We start from the raw sequence: 17177 nt of genomic DNA on the forward strand, positions 1-17177 counted from the left end.
ACCCAAAAGTGGTATTGCTGGGTCTTGAGGAAGGTTGTTTCCTAATTCTCTGATGACTAAGGATGTTAAAACATTTCCTTAAGTGTCTTTCAGCCATTTTAGATTCCTTTGTTGAGAGTTCTCTTTTTACTTTTCTTTTCCTTCCTTTCTTCCTTTTATTTATTTATTTATTTTTTTTGAGACAGGATCTCTCTTTGTATCTCTGGCTTTCCTGAAACATACTATGTACACCAGACTGGCCTCGAACTCTCAGAGATCTGCCTGTCTGCCTGTCTGCCTGTCTCTGCTTCTCAAGTTCTAGGATTAAGACTGTACCACCTTATTTTCAATCATGTCTTCAAGAAACACTATAAATTGGTATTCACTATTCATTACCCTCTTCTATTGACTGCCACCCACTAATCATATAAACATTCATATACAAGGTTTTCTGTACTTCTTGTTTATTAGGATATTCAACATTTATCAAATTCTTGTGATCTTTGGAACATAGTTTGGGGCACTTTGCCTTGTGTTGATTCTAGAAAATGAAATAATTTCATACTTCTAAAAAGGGTACTTTATTTTTCAAAGATTTATTTATTTAGTGTATGTGTGAGTGCCTGCTTGAGTATTTGTGCACCATGTGTCTGCAGGTACCTGTGTAGGTGAGAAGGTATCAAATCCCTTCGAAATTGAGTTAACTGGTGTAGGTGCTGGTAACCAAACCAGGGTCTTCTGCAAGAGTTGTTAAGTGCTCTTAACCACTGCACCATTTTTCCACCCCTACTTTATATATGTCTTAGTTTTATATATGTCTGTGTGCATATGAGTTTGGGTGCTCAAGGAAGTCAAAGACCTTTGATCTTTTTTTTAGCTGGCATTTTAGCTGATTGTGAGTTGCCCAGTGTGGGTTTTGGGAATCAAAACCTGGTCCTGTGGAAGAGCAGTATATGCTCTATTTTTGACTTAGGGTCTCACTATGTAGCCTTGGCTCTCTTGAAATTTGCTATGTAGACTTGGCTGACCTTGAACTTGTAGAGATCCACTTGTTTCTGCCTCTTGAGTTCTGGCATTAAATTTGTATGCCACCATGCTCTGCCCTATTTCTGACTTAAAAAATGGTATGTAGCCAGGAATTGTGGCCAACGCCTTTAATCCCAGCAACTGAGAGACAGAGGCAGGTGTATCTCCTAAATCCATTAGCACTGCTTTTTAAAAAATGTTACATTTATTCATTTATTGTATGTGTGTGTGTGTGTGTGCACCTGGCATGTAGGGAGATCAGAAGACAATTGATGGGAGTGTATTTTATTCCACCATAGGAGTCCTGGGGATTGAACTCAGGACATCAGGCTTAGTGGCAGTTATTCTTACTTAATAAGCTATCTCCTGAGTTCATCATGCACATTTCATATATATATATGATGTATAAATCTCATTTATTACCTTGATCTAATAACTTGCACAACCAAGTGAAAGAATTCCCACCCTACTTAAGTGTTTATTTTTTAAGTTTATAATTTTTAATGATAATAACTGGTTTTGTTGTTATGTTTTTTGAGACAGGATTTCTCTGTGTAGCTTTGGCTGTCTTGGAACTCACACTGTAGACTAGGCTGATCTCAAACTCACAGAGATCTGCCTGCCTCTGCCTCCTGAGTGCTGGGATTAAAGGAGTGCACTACTACTGCCATCATGATGATAACTGATATAATAATGATTGCTTCTTTTGCAGGTAAAATGAAGAGTGAAGAATCTAATAAAGAAAATTCTTCTGAGATGGACTATTTAGAAAATGCTACTGTGATAGATGAGTCTGCATTGACACCTGAGCAGAGGCTAGGCTTGAAACAAGCAGAAGAACGTCTAGAAAGAGATCACATTTTTCGACTTGAAAAAGTATGCTATGCTAGTTATTGAGGGAGGAATGTATGCTTTATAACTTTTTTTATATTGCAGAGTGTAACTCTTCATGTTTCTTTGATTGTTGGGACATGTAGTATTCAACTTCCCCTCCCTCCCTCCCTGCCTCCCTCCCTGCCTCCCTCCCTGCCTCCCTCCCTCCCTCCCTTCTCTCCCAAGAGCTAGTTCCAGGACAGACTCCAAAGCTACAGAGAACCCTGTCTCGAAAAACAAAACAAACCAAACAAACAAACAAAAAGTCTTTGTGTAACAGCCTTAGTTAGCTTGTTCTGGAACTCACTCTGTAGACCAGGCTGCCCTCAAACTCACAGAGAGATACCTGCCTCTGCCTCCTGAGTGTTGGGATTAAAGGCGTGCATCATTACTGCCCAGCATTTTTTCTTTTTTTCTTGAGACAGGTCTTCCTATGCAGTCTTGGCTGGCCTGGAACTCACTAGGTAGGTCAGGCTGGCCACAAGCTCAGAGATCTGCCTTTGCCTTCTGAGTTTTTTTTTTTTTTTAAAGACAGGGTTTCTCTGTGGCTTTGGAGCCTGTCCTGGAACTAGCTCTGTAGACCAGGCTGGTCTCGAACTCCCAGAGATCCGCCTGCCTCTGCCTCCCGAGTGCTGGGATTTAAGGCGTGCGCCACCATCGCCCGGCTTGCCTTCTGAGATTAAAAGCATGCCATCACACCTGACATGCGTTGTCTTAGTGATTGTAAGCATTAGCAAACTATAGACTGCCCCCTTGTTTTGTTTGAATATGACAAAATACATGTCACCTTCTTTTTTTGTAAACACAGCTGTACTCATTTCCTTTATATATTTATTGTTTTTGCCTGCTTCCATGTTGTGGTGACAGAGTTGACTGAATACCAGAGAGATGATATGGCCTGCATAAAATATTTACTATTTTCTTTGTTTTCCCCTTTCTTTGTTTTTTATTTTTTCTTTCCCCATTTCTGTTTCTTCTTTTCCTTTGCTTCTTCCTTCCCCTCCCATTCCTTATTTTTTCCATTTCATGATTCTACCCCAGGCTGAACTTTATATGTAAGCAGTGCTCTTGCTTCAGAGGCTCTTGGATATTGTAATTATATGAATGAATGACCATGCCTTCCTAATATTACTGTTTTTTTTCTTATTTTTAACAATATTTATTTTTAAGAATTATTTTTAATATTAATAACATTTATATAATTATATATAATTAATAATATTTCTAATTATGTGTGTGTTATCTGAGTGGGAATATGTGCTTGTGAGTGAAGATACCCTCAGAGGCCAGAAGAGGGCATCAGATGGAGCTAGAGTTACAGGTGGCTGTGTTCTGGGAGTTTAACTTGGGTCCTCTGCAAGAGCAGTACACAGTCTTACCCGCTGACCCATCTCTCCAGTTCCTGTGTTTTCTGTTTTTCAAAGCTTAAAATATTTACTAAAATACTACTTTGCTTGGTATAAAATAAGTTATTGACTAATGATTTACTCCCTCATTTAGTATATAAAGAATGCTTGTTATATGCTGACAATTGTGTTGGATGTTGGGTATATGTTGATTTAAAAAAAGGCATTTTTTTTCCCATTAAAAGTTAAAAGTCTAGCTTGAAATGTAGTTCATTGGCAAAGCATTTACCTAGCAAGCAACAGCCCTAGGTTCAGACCACCCAAAAGTTAAAAGTTATTCAGATTGATAAAAATAAATTACTAAATACTACTATATATTTTGCTAAATTGTTTTTCTCTTGTTTTCTACCCTATGTTTATAAATAAGGGACTGTTCTCCTGGTGTCTTGTGTCTGAGTGCCACTAATTTCTTAAACCGAACACACATTCATAGCCTTAGCAATAAAAACACCACTAGATACTGAAAAATTACAAACCAGACTACAGAGAAATACATACTTAAGATGTACATAAATGTGTATACAAAGAGATCATTGTTCTTAAAATAGAAAGGAATGATGGTAGTAGTATGATTTTTTTTTTTATATAGTTTAGAAAAAAAAGATACCTAAATTGATGAAAGAAATCCTTGAGAGAGTACTTTCTTCCTGTTTGGTATTTTATTAGTGCATAGCAGTTGGTCCAAAATTAGAGTTAGTATGCATGTTAGTACATACGTGGATTTTCACGTCTATCACAGTCACTTACTGGTGGGTAACAATCCATATGCTGTTTAACCCTTCAATTTTTTTTTAATGTGTATGGGTATTTTGTCTGTATTTGTGTGTCTGTGCATCATGTAGGTGCCTGGTGCATGAGAGACTGAAAGAGATCCTCTGGGACTGGAGTTAAAATATAGTGTTGTGGGGTTGGAGAGATGTCTGAGCTGTTAAGAACACTGGCTGCTCTTCCAGAGGACCTGGGTTCATTTCCCAGCACCCACATGGCAGCTCACAACTGTCTGTTACTTCAGTTCCTGGGGATCTGATAGCTTCACTAATGCACATAAAGTTAGATAAATTATGTAGGGGCCTACTACCCAGCTCCTGAGTAAATCACACAAGGGGGCTTATTCTTAGTTATAAATGCCCAGCCTTAGTTTGACTTGTTTCTTGCCCTCTTTTCTTAGCTTAAATTATCCCTACTACCTTTTGCCTCTGGGCTTTTATCTTTCTCTATTTCTGTATACCTTTGTTTTCTTCTTACTCCATGGCTAGGTGGCTGGCCCCTGATGTCCTCCTCTCCTTGTTCTCTTTTTCTTCATTCTCTTTCCTTGTTTCTCCGCCTGCTAGCCCTGCCTATCCTTGCTTTTGCCTTGCTATTGGCTGTTTATTTCTTTAGTAATACCTTCAGGTGTTTTAGACAGGCAAAGAATCAGAGCTTTACAGTTAATTAAATGCAGAATAAACAAGTCACACACCTGAAAATTAATATTCCCCAACATATGTATTTAAAAAAATACAGTTGTAAGCCATCATATGGGTGTTGAGAATCGAACCTGGGTACTCTGGAAGAGCAACCAGTGCTCTTAACCTATGAGGCACCTCTCCAGCCTCCTATTTAACCTTTTTATTTATACCTTAATTTTTTGAACAGTAAAATGAAGTTAAAAAAAAACTTAAGAACCAAAATGATGGCTTAGATGGCTAAAGTGATTACCACACTAACATAAGGATTAGAGTTTAGTTCTCATGTAAAACCAGAAATGGTAGTATGTGTCTGTAATCCCAGCTGATGAGAACAGTAGAATATCTAGAAACTCATGTCAGCTAGCTTAGTACACATGGTAGTAAATAAGAAACCCTGCCTCAAACAAGATAGAAGGTGAAGAATGACAGCTGAGATTGTCCTCCTACCTCTACATTTGTACTGTGGCCCACACATGCCCAAACATACATGTGTAGCATGAATAATAAAAACCCAGAGACAGATATTGATTGGGGTTCAAGCTGAAGATCAGAAAAGCAAAGCAGTACTCCACTGGCTCTTACCTTATCTCAGACCGAAGTGGGCTATCCTGCTTCCACTAATCCTCAGAGACCTGTCTTCTCCCGTCTTATATTCCTCTCTAGTGCCAGAATTAAAGGTATGCACTACCACAGCCCAGCCTCTATGGCTAACTAGTGTGGCTGCTGGGATTAAAGATATGTGCCACTACTGACTGACCTGTATGACTAACTAGTGTGGCTGCTTTGACTGGCCTGGAACTCACCATGTAGACTGTGCTGACCTCAGATTCATAGAGGTCTGTTACCTCTCTTTCCCAAGTACTAGAAGTAAAAAGGCTTGTGCCACCATGCCTACCTTAACATAAATATTTTTAGATACCTTTCCCTTACATGTTATAAGTTTTTATTATACTTAGAGTGAAAACAGGAATCCTTAGTACTTTGAGATCTGGCCCAGTTACTAGTCATACTAGTGTTTTTATAATGTATTAATCAATTTTTTTTTCTTTTGACAATACCAAGAAAAAGGTATTTTAGCTCACATTTCAGAGATTACAGTTCTTTATGGTAGAGAAGGTGTGGTGAAGGAGAGGAATTGTTGTTCCCAAAGGGAAGTAGATGAGGAAAGTGGCCCCTACTCCTCAACCTATGCAACATTTATTCATCTCTTGGGTGCTTGCTTCTCAAACAAGTGGACAGCATTAATAATCACAGTTTTCCTTCCTATAGTAAATATATAATAAATAAATATGCCTTATAAAATGTAATGTGTAGTTTCATAAACATTTTGCTTATATTCTTGGCTCCAGACATTAGTTTCTTTCTCTGCCAGGAGTATTGTATATGGCTCCAGACATCTTACAACAGCCCAATTCTTGTTGTTTTTTTTTTTTTTTTTTTTTTTTTTGGTTTTTTGAGACAGGGTTTCTCTGTGATTTTGGAGCCTGTCCTGGAACTAGCTCTGTAGACCAGGCTGGTCTCGAACTCACAGAAATCCGCCTGCCTCTGCCTCCCGAGTGCTGGGATTAAAGGCGTGCGCCACCACCGCCCGGCACAACAGCCCAATTCTATACTGCCTTTAAGTCACTGTATAAAAAGGTCTTTAAGTGGTGACCATGTTAAAAAGCAACTCCTCTCTTGTCTATATTCCTATTTATTTGTATCTTACCTTTATTATTAATCTTCATGCACTAGAATGTAAATTCATTCTGACAGGAGTTTGTTTTGTTCATTGTTCAGCTCCATGAAACATGTCTCACATAAAAGAATTTTAAAATGCTCAGTTAATGCATAGTTGTAGTTGGAAATGTAAGAAAGTTTTTTTTAATGACTTAACTGATCTGAAAGAATTTTCATGTGATAAAAATTAGAACAAATAGATTGTGTGTCATTTATATGCTTGTTGCCTCTAGGAAATTATTCAATTCTTGAGATTTAAATCCTTTGTCATTAAAGTGGAGAACCCTAACAGTTAAAACTTAATAAATTGCACTTCATAAATGTTTTTTTTTTTTTTTTGTAATCTATGGTAAGGTTGGTGTTAAATTGAAGCAAGTTTCTTACTTCAAGAACATCATTTATTGAGTTTGGAGAGATGACTCAGTTTAAGAATACTTGCTATTTTTACAAAGGACCTTAGTTCTGTTCCTAGCACCCACATTGTGGCTCACAGCCTCCTGTAACTCCAGTTCTAGAGGATCTTGATACCCTTTTGGGGGGGTCATTGCACACATGTGGTGCACTTAAATACTTATAAGCGAAATGCTCACACACATAAAATACAAATAAATAAAATTTTTTTAAAAAGAATATATATTCCCAGGTGAGAGAACCGCTTTGTCAGGAGTTGCACTGAATATTGAAAATTAATCTGAAACAAAATACTACGTATTACTGAAGTTTTAGTGTAAGGCAATAGAGATGGTACTTTAAAAATCAGCATCTATTGTTTTTATTAATTTTTTATTGTAAAAGATTTTTGGCTAGCTGGGCGGTGGTGACACATGCCTTTCTTTAATCCCAGCACTTGGGAAGCAGAGACAGGTGAATTCTCTGTGAGTTCAAGGCCAGCCTGGTCTACAGAGCAAGTTCCAGGAAAGGCTCCAAAGCCACACAGAGAAACCCTGTCTCAGGGAAAAAATAAATAAATAATTGTTGTCTTTGGATTGATATATGCATGAACTGAAATTCATTATCTCCTGCTCAGTACTATTGAAACCCTGTGAAGTCCCAAGCTGTAACATGAATTCTAATTGGTATTAATAATAAAAACCCAGAGTCAGATATAGATAGGGCTTAATGCTGAAGATCAGAGAAGCAGAGAGGTTAGTCACTAGAGAGTTCTTTTACTTCTACCAATGCTCATACTGATGGGGTGATTCTATCCTCACACTGCATTTCCAGACTACATCTGTCTCCACAAAACCTCAAACGACTATGAGCTCTTGTCTCCTTTTGTCTTATTTCTGTCTCTGACCCAGCTGTCTCTGACTCCTGTTTCTACCTCCCTAGTGCTGGGATCAAAGACTTGGGATCTCAACTGCTGGGATTACATTTGTGTGAGCTCTGTTTCTTTTGTATGCAGATTCAAATTTGATAGTCCAGGGTGGCCTTGAACTAACAGTCCTAGGATTAAAGGTGTGTGCCACCGGTCCCTGACCTCTAGTGGTGTAGTTTAGCTCTGCACTCTCATATTCAGGCAAGCTTTATTTGCTAAAACAAAATATTACTACACTAATTGACATGGTTTTCATATCTATAAAATGAAAATATTAATCTTCCTGGATTATTAAGAATTAAAAGAACAATTATATATCATCTATCGTAATGTCTGGTATCTAGCAAGCATTTAGTAATTATTGTTTTATTACTTTGAGAAACATATAAAATCATGAGTGAAGTACTATAACTTATATTTTTACCATGCCCAGATTGTTTCTTAAGAGTGGTTACCTCAAGAGTTTATCCATTTATTCTCATGGTATGGTGATTGATTGGAATATTTTTAAAACTTAGTCTTTGAAATTAAAATGAATAGTTGTGATCCATTCATTTAAAATCACAGCATAAAGGGTACATTTTGTTTTTCATAGTACTCAAAAAGACCAAAAGTTAAGTTTAAAATTGATTTTGGGAATACCATTGGAATAAAAATTGAGGAGCAAGAAGCCTATTTAGCATTTTGTGATATAATTTGAAGGTAGTACTTAGGATATCCTATAGTGACTGTTTTGAAAAAGTCATTTATATCTTCGGTACTTAAGTACTTAAGCACTGGGTATTTACTAAAACATATGTTCTTGCAGTGCCTACTTGTTTTCTTTCTTGTGATACTGGGAGTGTCTGACCTAAGTCCTAGCATATGGTGGGCATGTATTCTACCATTGAACTACAACAGCAGCTCATCGGTACCTGTTTTGGCCTGTTAAAGTTAGTAAGATTGTTCACTTATATAGTCTGTCATTTATTTGTTTATTGAGAAAGTATATTTTTAAATTTGTTTCTTCAGCGATCACCGGAATATACCAATTGCCGTTATCTATGCAAACTTTGCTTAATTCACATTGAAAACATCCAGGGAGCACATAAACATATAAAGGAAAAACGACATAAAAAAAACATTTTGGTAAGTTAATATCTTTAAAAATATTTTACTTTTTGAATTGTAAAAGTATATGAGACCATTTTAAAACTTACAAACCTAATATTGAGGTGTGAAGTAACTGAAATGATAGTCTTGAATAACTGTAATTAACTTCTTTATCTCCAGTGATTAGAAGGAACCTTCTAGAAACCAGTTTGATCATGCTGAAAATTGATTCTTAAAATAAAAATTGTCAGGTACAGATTACCCATCTTTCAGGAGAAGCAGCAGCAGTGAGAAAGCTCTGGAGTCTGTCCTGGAACTTGCTCTTGTAGACCAGGCTGGCCCTGAACTCACAGATATCAACCACCTGCCTCTGCCTCCCGAGTGCTGGGATTAAAGACGTGCGCTGGTACCACCCTGCTCCTTTAATCTTTTAGTACATCTGCTCAGGTGAAATTGGATCTTTGGCTTCAACTCAGAAAGGAATAAATGTAAACAATGTAAACAGAGTTGTGATTTATTAAGAGACACTCGTGTGTGTGTGTGTGTGTGTTGTGTGTATGGGGTGAACGTGTTTGTACTTGTACTGAAGCTATGGGACGACTTTGGGTGTCATACTTTAACAGTCTCTACCTTATTCCTTATAGATAGGGTCTCTTATCTATATACTGAACTGGGAGTTATTCCTGCAGGTCAAGAAGTCTTTTAACAATTTTCTTGTCTTCATTGGTGTGCTCAACCAGTCTTGGTTTTTTATATGGCTGTTGGGAGCTGAACTCCGGGTCTCATGCTTGCCAAACTTTCTTACCCACTAAGCCATCCTCCCAGCCCCCAAAGACATTTTTATTTTGAGAGTTCTTTCACATTTATTAACATTTGTTTTTTGTACATGGGCACACATGCCACAGTACACATGTGTACTTGCTATTTTAATATAAAATAGCTGTATATGAAATGAATATTATCTCTGTAGTCTTCACAGCAAACATTTACTGTGCTGGAAGTTTGACTTCTCACTAAGACTCTTCAACTGGACTCTGGGATGAGGTGCTTTTCCACCTTTCATTTCCCGTCTTTCTATCTTACTTTCCGTACGGAGTAGTCATTGTCTGATTGTCAGATTTCCATATTGGTGAATAAGAATCATGGTTCCTGTTCCCAATAATTGGTGAATAGCAGTTTGTGTACAATAAGTCTTATTAGAGGGAGAAATAATGCGAAGGAAATGGACATTTTACTTGGTTTAGAATGGGGAAGTTTCTCTGGAAAGTGACCTTTGAGCTGAACTTTGATATAGTAGTTTAAAAAGCAAAAAGTAAGTGTGGTGCATTAAAACATCATAAAGAAAGGTCTCCAGAGAAGAGTGGACATGTTGTGTAAGGATGTGAGTAAATCTAGTAAGAGGGAAGGAGAGAACTAGAAAAACGGTGTGACACGAGGCTGGAGAAGTACAGACCAGAAATCCTCACACATTTGCATTCAGAATTTGTAATTTTTAGATTATTTTTATTAAATTATCTCACACAAATTTGCATAGAGTACTTTTCTAAGCATATTATTAACTAATTTTCTCTCTAAAAATGTAATACTGATAATATATACTCTCAGCTTAGATAACTTCTGAGAAGAATCCTCTCACCTGATCTTCCAGAAAGTCTGGGTTGTAGTAGTTCTCTGCTTTTCCATAGAAGCTTTTGCATTATTTGATTATAAAACCTTATGTTTTATAAACTTTGTGTATTAGCGAGTGTTCTTATGACCACTTGACTTGATGCTGCCTGTGTTGATTAGATATGGTTGATGAATTTTCTTTTTTACCTAAGATTGCTGTCTTTGTTGCTATGGAATCATGAGTCAGTTGTTGAACCTTTGTGTTAGCTTAGATGTAGAATTTCAGAATTTGTACCAATAATACAGTAGAACAATTTTTAAAATGTTATGTTCTTCTTTTAAAATGGTTATTTATTTGATATTTATTTATTTATGAGTGAGTATGTAAGTGTATGATGACTCCCTGTGGGAGCTAGCAGAGTCAAGGAGTGAGTATCCTGTACTCTGGAGCTTAAGTTATATAAAGGAGTTGTGAGCCACTGGATGTGGGTGCTGGGAACTGGAATGGGTCCTTCACAAAGGTAGTCCACGCTTCTGAGATATCTCTCCAGTTCCAGTAGAACAGATTTTAAAAAATTAATAAAATGATTTAATTATAGTCTCAAAAAATGTTTAAATTATAAAAAAAAATCTTACTAATAAACTCCCTTGCTGTACCTTTAATTCCTTGAGTCTTGTGCCCTAAAAGCAAAAGTTTTTCTTTGCTTCATTTATTACATGTTTTATTTCTCATGTGAATATTTGTTATTTCTGTTTTTCTTTCTTAAATATAAGGACATTAAAATGGAAACTTTTTTATTGTTGTGAAACATTCTGCTAACAGGAAAAACAGGAGGAAAGTGAACTGCGGTCTCTTCCATCTCCTTCCCCTGCTCACTTGGGTGCTTTAAGTGTTGCAGTTATTGAATTAGCAAAAGAACAAGGAATAACAGATGATGACCTCAGCGTCCGCCAGGACATTGTGGAGGAAATGTCAAAGGTCATAATGACATATTTACCAGGTACTAAAATAAACCATTTTACGTATTTATTAGAATCACAAAATTTTCCTTTACTTCCTCTTGAACTAGGGTAAATTTCTTTTTATTTTTTTGTTTTTTGTTTTTCGAGACAGGGTTTCTCTGTGGCTTTGGAGCCTGTCCTGGAACTAGCTCTTGTAGACCAGGCTGGTCTGGAACTCCCAGAGATCCGCCTGCCTCTGCCTCCCAAGTGCTGGGATTAAAGGCGTGTGCCACCACCGCCCGGCCTAGGGTAAATTTCTTAATGTATATTCTTTTTTCTTCTTTTTGAGACAGGGTTTCTCTGTGTAGCTCTGGCTGTCCTGGAGCTTATTCCAGACTGGTCTCCAACTCACAGAGATCCGCTTGCTTCTGCCTCCCGAGAGCATGCGCCACCAGTGCCCTGCCCTTTTTTTTTTTTTGCTTCTTAAAATAGACAAATTTGAGTGTTTTAGGAATGACATTTTTTGTATGTTAATTTTTTTGTTTGTGAATGTGTATGGCCTGGCAAGTAGGTGTGGAATCAGAAAACTTCTTTCCTTCTACCATATATGTTCTGGTATCCACCTCAGTTCCTCAGGGAACAAATGCCTTTAACATCTCACTCTCGAGGAATTGCTTTTATTTTAGAATTTTCTTTTAAGAAAAGTAGTATAATTTTGTGGTATGAGAAATAGATTTTTTAAAATGCCAAACGTGGGTAATTTCTTATTGGTCAGATATATTTTACATTGGTTTATGAGTATCTTTTTTTTTAAGAGAGTGAGTTTTATTATAAAAAAATATTTATAGGTATATGTATTCCACACATGTGCCAGATGCCTACAGAGGCCAGAAGAAGGTGTTAGGAGCTGGAGTTACACAGGTGATTGTGAGTTTCCTGATGGGGGTGCTGGGAATCTGAACTTGGGTCCACAGGAAGAGCAGCAAATATTCTTGAGTACTGAGTCCCTGATTATCATTGATTTCTAAGTGGATTTTAGCATTTATTTTATATATTTTCAGTACAAACATTATAACATTACCAAATAACATTTTTATTGCTTTATGATAGGGAAACATTAGTTTAATTTATTTTTGGGTTCAAGGTACTATGAATTTAGGTTTATTTGATACATTTACACAGTATAGGTTGATGCCAATCTTTTTTTTTTTTTCTTTGACATTTAGGTAAATTATACAGTAGTTTGGGAACAATTTAGCCAAGTAGGTTCTGTTTATCTTGTAGCCACAAATTTTTTCTGTTTAAAAGTTTGCTCTATCAGTTGACTTGGAGTTGCTTTGTATTTTGGAAAGCATTTGTATTGAATGATCCTTTTTTAAAAGTTGTATAAGCATCTAAAATAATAAATGGATTTTATGACAGCAGCATTGCTAGATGAGTGCATTTGTTAAATAATCTTTGATTGGTTTCTAAATGAATTGTTTCAATTGAACACTGAACTTTTCTGATAGTTTTTATTCCTTGTATTTTCTTCTTGTACCCATGATACCCATCCAGTTAGAAAGGATGTCAATTTTGTAAAAATCATTATACCATAATCATGTGAGTGAAGTTATGTATAGTTTTCCTGATGTTTTTATTTATTTGTTTTGTATGTGTGGGAGTCTAGTGTGAGTTTATATTTAGAATGTATATGTGAATGCCTCATACGTTGGAAGAGGCAATTAAATACCTGGAAACTGGAGTCACAGATGGTTATGAGCCACCATTTAGGTACAGGAAACTGATCTCTGGTCTTCTGCAAGAACAGCAGCAAGTGCTCTTAGCTGCTGAGTCATGTTTCCAGCTTCCCATTTTTTTAAAAAATACTCATATTTTCAGTTTCATGTTTTTGTGTTTTTTCTTTATTCCAGAATGTTCACTGAGGTTGTATGGCTCATCTCTGACAAAGTTTGCTCTAAAAAGCAGTGATGTTAATATAGATATAAAATTTCCTCCCAAGGTAAGTAATTAAAAAAAAATCTTCTTTCTATGATACTTATGGGTTATCTTTTAGAAAAGAGGTAGGAATTAAAAAAAAAAAAAACTTTGACTTATTGAGTATGACCATGAAGACTAAACAGTGTTTTTAAGTTACTCTTAATGCCGGGCAGTGGTGGCACATGCCTTTTAATCCCAGCACTTGGAAGGCAAGTAGATCTTTGAGTTCAAGGCCAGCCTGGTCTACAGAGTGAGTTCCAGGGCAGCCAGGGCTACACAGAAAAACCCTATCTTGAAACCCCTCTCCCTACCCCCCCCCCAAAAGTTACTCTTACATTTCAAATAGGGAGAGTAAAAACATTCAGGTGGGAGAAAAAAGCCAAAAGAGGAAAATAATAAAAGGGGAAAGTGCTTACATTTGAAATTGTTGACTAGTTACTACTTTGGGTAAGCAGTATTAAAAAGTGGAAAAATAGGCCGGGCGGTGGTGGCGCACGCCTTTAATCCCAGCACTCGGGAGGCAGAGGCAGGCGGATCTCTGTGAGTTCGAGACCAACCTGGTCTACAGAGCTAGTTCCAGGACAGGCTCCAAAGCCACAGAGAAACCCTGTCTCGAAAAACCAAAAAAAAAAAAAAAAAGTGGAAAAATAGAAACCAGAAAGCTAAATTTAAAACGTGACTGAAAAACAAAACAGAACAGGTTCCTTGATCTCTTTGAACATTGTTTTCCTCAATTTTAAAAAACAGGATAAATAACATTTTTTGTTGGTTTTGTTTATTTGAGGTAAAATTTCCCTATTTATCCTGCACTGGAACTCAGTGTATTCCAGGATGTCCTTGAACTTGTACTTCTCATGCTACTGCCTCTTGAATGCTGCTGTTACAGGCACATATGGTGTTTCTAAGAGCCTGGGCCTTATTCTACTAGAGTTCCATCTCTATCTTCCAAATAAGGGATAATGCTTCAGCTTTTGAGGCAGGGTCTCAACTATGTAGCTCTCATTGGTTCTGGAGCTCTTTGTGGCTCAGGCTGGCTTTAAACTCAGAGAGATCCCCTGCCAAGTGTTGGGATTAAAAGTGCTCCATCACACCTGGCCCAGTTTTTACATTAAATGAGATGAACATACACATATAGCCTGGTAAATGATAAATACTTATAAGACCTAGTAGTGAGGTAATGTTATTATCAACTGTCAATAATATTTGGCATTAACAATGCAAATTTTTGTCAAGCCAAATATTGAAAGTTGTCAGTCAAGGTCTGGCAATATGTCTCAATGGGTAAAAGAGAACCTGGTGACCTGGTGACCTGAGTTCAATCCTTGGAACCCACATCAACTTGAAAAGAGAAATTGATTCTGTGTGTTGTCTTCGGGCTTCACATGGTGGCTGTGTGACATACACTCCACTCTGTCACGTACAATAATACAATTTTTAAAAAGTTAATAGTCAAAATTTCATGTTTTTCTTAGAGTTTCGGTCTATGATAAAACACCTTGGAGACATTTATTTCATTTTAGCAGCTTGTAGTCCATCCAGGGAAGTCAGGGCAGGAACTCTAGGTAGGTAGGAACTGAAGCAAAGGCCACGAAGGAAGTGCTGATTAATGACTTACACTTCATGGCTTGGTCAGCCTGCTTTCTTACAGTACCCAGGACCACCAGCCCATGAATGCCACCACATCAACCAAGGAGTGGGGAAGCACTACAGGCTTGTCTGCAGGCCAGTCTAGTGATAATATTTTTTTATTTTATTTTATTTTATTTTATTTTTTTGGTTTTTCGAGACAGGGTTTCTCTGTGGTTTTGGAGCCTGTCCTGGAACTAGCTCTTGTAGACCAGGCTGGTCTCAAACTCACAGAGATCCACCTGCCTCTGCCTCCCAAGTGCTGGGATTAAAGGCGTGCGCTACCACCCCCCAGCTGTGATAATATTTTCTTAATCAAGGTTCCCTCTTCCCAAATTCGGTTCAAGTCATGTCAGGTTGACATAAAATTAGCCAGAACAATGTTTAATTTTTTAAAATACTTTTTTTGTTGTTGTTGCTCATAGATACTTAGTTTGAATGAAAGTTTGGTGTTTAAATTTCTAGTTTATTTAATAGTCATTTGGTAAACTTGGATTCTATTTTCCTTGAATAATAAATAATTCAGCATTTGTTGTAATTGTACTTCTCTGAACATATTTGTTGACATAAAGTAAAAATACTACTCTGATTGTATTATTTTAAAATACAGAGCATTATTTTTGTTTAAGTGTTGTTGTTTAATCAAATTGAGTTCTCGCTAATGTCCTGCTACTTGTTTTTTGTTTTAATGAAACTTTTTAGATGAATCATCCAGATCTTCTAATACAAGTGCTTGGAATTTTGAAAAAAAGTAGTAAGTTTTTGCTTTTTCTTCTTTCATAAAAATTTTTCTAATAGTATAGGCACTGTGTTGTTTACATATGGCTAACCAAGTTAAAATTGCTACCATGTATGAGTATGCGCGCACGCACACACACACACACACACACCCACCTATATAAATATACATGTATATTTATAGTAGGTGTCTCTGGAAATATAATTGACCTGTTGGTTAAGTCAGATGTACTGTGTCAAAATTGATAATTAAAAATGGTTATGGGATTTGGAGCATTAAAAAATACCTTTCAATACAATAGCCTCTCCTTATCTTCAGGATTTACTTATTTATGTATTTGTTTAGTGCGAGGGATGCAACCTGGGGCCTTGCACTAGATGTATATTTTGTCAGTGAGCTATAGTCCAGTCAATATCTCAGTTTTGCTTTCTGTGGTTTCAGTTAACCTGCATTCAACTACAATCAAATCAGGTAGAATATTCTAAAAACAAACAATTCCTCTTTAAAAAATATTTCCTTAATTTATGTGTATGATGTTTTACTTGCATGCATATATGAACATCATGTGTGTGCCTTGTGCCTGCAGCGGTCAATAGAGGGTTTCAGATTCCCTGGAACTAGAGTTATGGACAGATATGAGCTAGCATGTGGGTGTTTGTTGTGAACTGAACCCAGGTCCTTGTTTAAGAACAGTTGCTCTTAACTGCTCAGTTATTTCTGTAGCCCTTCCTCATTTTTAAGTCTCATTCCATTCTCAGTAACTCCATCAATTTATCTTATAGTAGCTCTTCAACTTTCAGGTTATTAGATTCTCTGCAGTGTCATGTATAGATGAGAGTCCACATTCATATAACTGATTATGTTGTAATTGTTCTGTTCTGTTTCATTAACTCCTATTAATCTTTTATAGTGCCTAATTTATGTATTAAAATTTTTCAAAGGCATTAATGATTAATAAGAGATGAGTATTTACAGTATTTGAAGCTACCTTGGGTTGCAGATATTTGCTGGTGTTTTATAAATTATTTCTTTTAGATAAAAGAGAGCGACTATGTTACATCATTTCATGTAAATGAAGACAAATAGATCTATCTTCATCTTATTGGAAGGTCACTGATGAAGGACAATTAGGGAGAGATGTAGAATAAAGATGTGTTCATACATTGTGTATACATGCTTTCTTTCTACCTGATTTGTTTGTTCTTTTTGTTTTTGTTGTTGTTGTTTGGTTGGTTTTTCAAGACAGAGTTTCTCTTTGTAGCCTTTACTATCCGGGCTGTCCTTGCTTTGTAGACCTGACTGGCCTCGAACTCACAGAGATCCACTTGCCATTGTCTTCTGAGTGCTGGAATCAAAGGTGTGTGCCACCAGTCCTGGCCGCTTTCTTTTCATTTGCAGTAGTAACCCACTTGAAATAGCTA

General features: G+C 36.7%; 1 protein-coding gene across 7 annotated transcripts in view; it reads left to right on the plus strand.

Annotated features, from left to right (window-relative positions):
* The window catches only part of Tut4 (terminal uridylyl transferase 4), a 97697-nt gene that overhangs the window by 19605 nt on the left and 60915 nt on the right, over positions 1-17177 (plus strand). For all 7 annotated transcript variants that reach the window (XM_075946840.1, XM_075946839.1, XM_075946842.1 and 4 more), the window contains exons 3-7: positions 1718-1881; positions 8781-8897; positions 11293-11470; positions 13325-13413; positions 15720-15771. In XM_075946840.1, the coding sequence (XP_075802955.1) occupies positions 1718-1881; positions 8781-8897; positions 11293-11470; positions 13325-13413; positions 15720-15771 (600 nt within the window). The remainder of the gene's footprint in view (positions 1-1717; positions 1882-8780; positions 8898-11292; positions 11471-13324; positions 13414-15719; positions 15772-17177) is intronic.

Source organism: Microtus pennsylvanicus, chromosome 13, assembly GCF_037038515.1.
Source record: "Microtus pennsylvanicus isolate mMicPen1 chromosome 13, mMicPen1.hap1, whole genome shotgun sequence".
NCBI classification, from domain to species: Eukaryota; Metazoa; Chordata; class Mammalia; order Rodentia; family Cricetidae; genus Microtus; species Microtus pennsylvanicus.